Below are 2,293 nucleotides of genomic sequence, written 5' to 3'. Positions count from 1 at the left end.
GGGGGACCCCTGCGGATGACAGGTTGTTCGCCCCCGCTGCTGCCTCAGGATCACCCAACCGCCAGTCCTAGTTAATCCTCAGTGGAGACACGTGCTAAAACAGCCAACTCTGGGGAATGGACTCGAGCCAACACGGCAGACGGGTCTGAACTCGAGACCTAGCAGGAGGGTCGACCCTCAGTAGAAACAAGGGCTGGGCTTTAGGAGTTTACCGCTGTGTGTGAGCAGCTTCGCATTCGGTTGAATTTTTGCTTGTGATGCCTGTTCTTTTCATTATCTGAATTAAAAATGAAACTTTATAGCACTTTTCATAATGATGTTGTAAAATACTTCGATTTCTAAACTTCTAGGTAAAAAATCCATTCATTAGGAAGGGCATATAAACACCACACAGGCCACGTCCAGCAGGTTCTCAGTTTAGGGCAGCAGCTAGCAAACAAAAAAAATAAGTTCACCTTAATTAGGGAATAAAAAAAATACTGTGGCTGTTGCTCACAATAAGAAAATGTTTTTCCTTCTGGCCACTGTTAAAAACTCCTCCAGTGTAAGGAGAGACTTGCTACATAATCCCCTCAGAAAAACCTAAAGCTATCTGACCACATCAACACATGCAGTCCCAGTGACAGTGACTGATCATCATGTGAAAAGCAAATCTTTAAATTACTGTTTTAGGACTAAATAACCACTAGGTGCATGTTAAAGGATAAAATAGTTTATTTTATAGTCTCATAGTAAAGGTAGGCCTCAACTTGCAAGACAATTGTTGGCAGTATGTACAACATACTTGTAATTTCCATGGAATGGAATCGGACAAAGTCCTATTACACTAATTATACCCTCCTAAATGGAAATAAAATGGAAACAATATGCATACACACATTTCCTAGACAAGCAAAACGCTTCCTTTTTCCCTTGGGGGATTCAGCAACATTGATTTCTACTGTGTAAAGCACAGCACATTGAAAACACACCGACAAGGACGTCGCTTCCTTGTACTGCAGAGGACGGGAGCTACCTGTTGACATTCAACACCTATTTCATACCCTTAAGGAAAACTACAAGTGATAAATTGGCATTTTCCCATGATTTGTGAGATTACTACAAAATGCTTAACATACTTTTTGAACTTGAAAACATCCAATCAGTGCTTTTTATAATATACAAAACAAGATGCCTAACGTATTCAGCCACCTAAAGTCATTCACTACTTCAAGCTAAAGGACAAAATACGACAAGTTTAGGAATATTCTCCTTGAAAACATCAATTTCAACAAAGGAGTCGTGTTTTTTTTTTTTCTCGTGTGTTAAACGCATCGGGCAGAAAACATCTGCGATCCAGTGGGCCTGAGGTGGGTGTCACTTTAACACTTCCTTCAAAGCATCTTCACATTCTTTAGTGGAAAAAGTAAGCTACAAATGGTTTGTTTTAAAAAGGTAAACTTTGAGACAATTTATCTAGGTGTGTGTGTAAATTCTAAACAGGTTTTTATCAAGAAAAAATATAATATAGCAGTGCTAGGAGGGTTACACCTGGAGCGCACCACCCAGGGAGGAAGAGGAGCTTCACTGAGGGTACAAAAAAAAAAAAAGCATCAAGTCCTTGCGTAGCCGAGCTGCCTCTGTTTGGATTTTGGATTGTTGACGTTGCTAGGGGAGAAATACTAATGAACCAAAGAAGAGAGAGGGATGGAAAGGGTTAAAAAAAAAACCCTCAAGCTCTCTGCTGACGTTCTCCTTCCTGTTCCTGGAGATCGGGTGGAGACAAACGATTGTGGCAGCAGTGTGAGGGGTCTTTGAGTCTCCAGTGCAAACCCACCCAGAGATTGAGGAGAGAGAATGAGGAGGACGGTGAGGGATGCCAGGGTGGCAGTGGGCGGGGGGGTCTATGAGACTTAAGAGCTTTGAAGGCTGGTCTGCTCCTCCCTCATGCCCCGCCACCTCCACCTTGGGCAGGTTTTAGCTGCTCGGCTCTCTAGCTGGCCTCCACTCGCAACTTCTTCCTGTTGGGCGGCTCCTCAGTGTCCGACTCTGAGCTGGAGTCGGAGCCTCCGTCGAACGCCGACACAGCGCTGCCTCAGGCTGCTGTCAGACGATGAGTAGCCGGCCTGGAGCTGGGCTGAGCCCTTCACCTTCTCCAGAGCACGAACTGTGAGTGGACACGAGAAACATGGCAGAAGGAGGAGGTGAGGAGGAGAAACAACAGGGTTTCAAAATGATAAAGACTACGTCCAGACCTGGGGGTTATTAAATCAAACACTGATATCTGAATCAAGACAATGCTTGTTATTGTAAT

General features: G+C 44.0%; 2 protein-coding genes across 2 annotated transcripts in view; one reads left to right on the top strand and one right to left on the bottom strand.

Annotated features, from left to right (window-relative positions):
* Positions 1 to 71, top strand: part of fntb (farnesyltransferase, CAAX box, subunit beta) — a 10,450-nt gene extending 10,379 nt beyond the window's left edge. The window contains exon 13 of the mRNA XM_020603874.1: positions 49 to 71. Within this exon, the coding sequence (XP_020459530.1) occupies positions 49 to 71 (23 nt within the window). The remainder of the gene's footprint in view (positions 1 to 48) is intronic.
* A 1,213-nt stretch (positions 72 to 1,284) lies between these two features.
* max (myc associated factor X) overlaps positions 1,285 to 2,293 on the bottom strand; it is a 7,747-nt gene continuing 6,738 nt past the window's right edge. Inside the window, 2 exon segments of the mRNA XM_020604020.1 lie at positions 1,285 to 2,075; positions 2,077 to 2,146. Coding sequence (XP_020459676.1) covers positions 1,973 to 2,075; positions 2,077 to 2,146 — 173 coding nt within the window. The 3' untranslated portion in view covers positions 1,285 to 1,972.

This window comes from Monopterus albus, unplaced genomic scaffold, assembly GCF_001952655.1.
Source record: "Monopterus albus unplaced genomic scaffold, M_albus_1.0 scaffold63.1, whole genome shotgun sequence".
Classification (NCBI taxonomy): Eukaryota; Metazoa; Chordata; class Actinopteri; order Synbranchiformes; family Synbranchidae; genus Monopterus; species Monopterus albus.
This window is presented reverse-complemented; position numbering and strand designations above follow the sequence as displayed.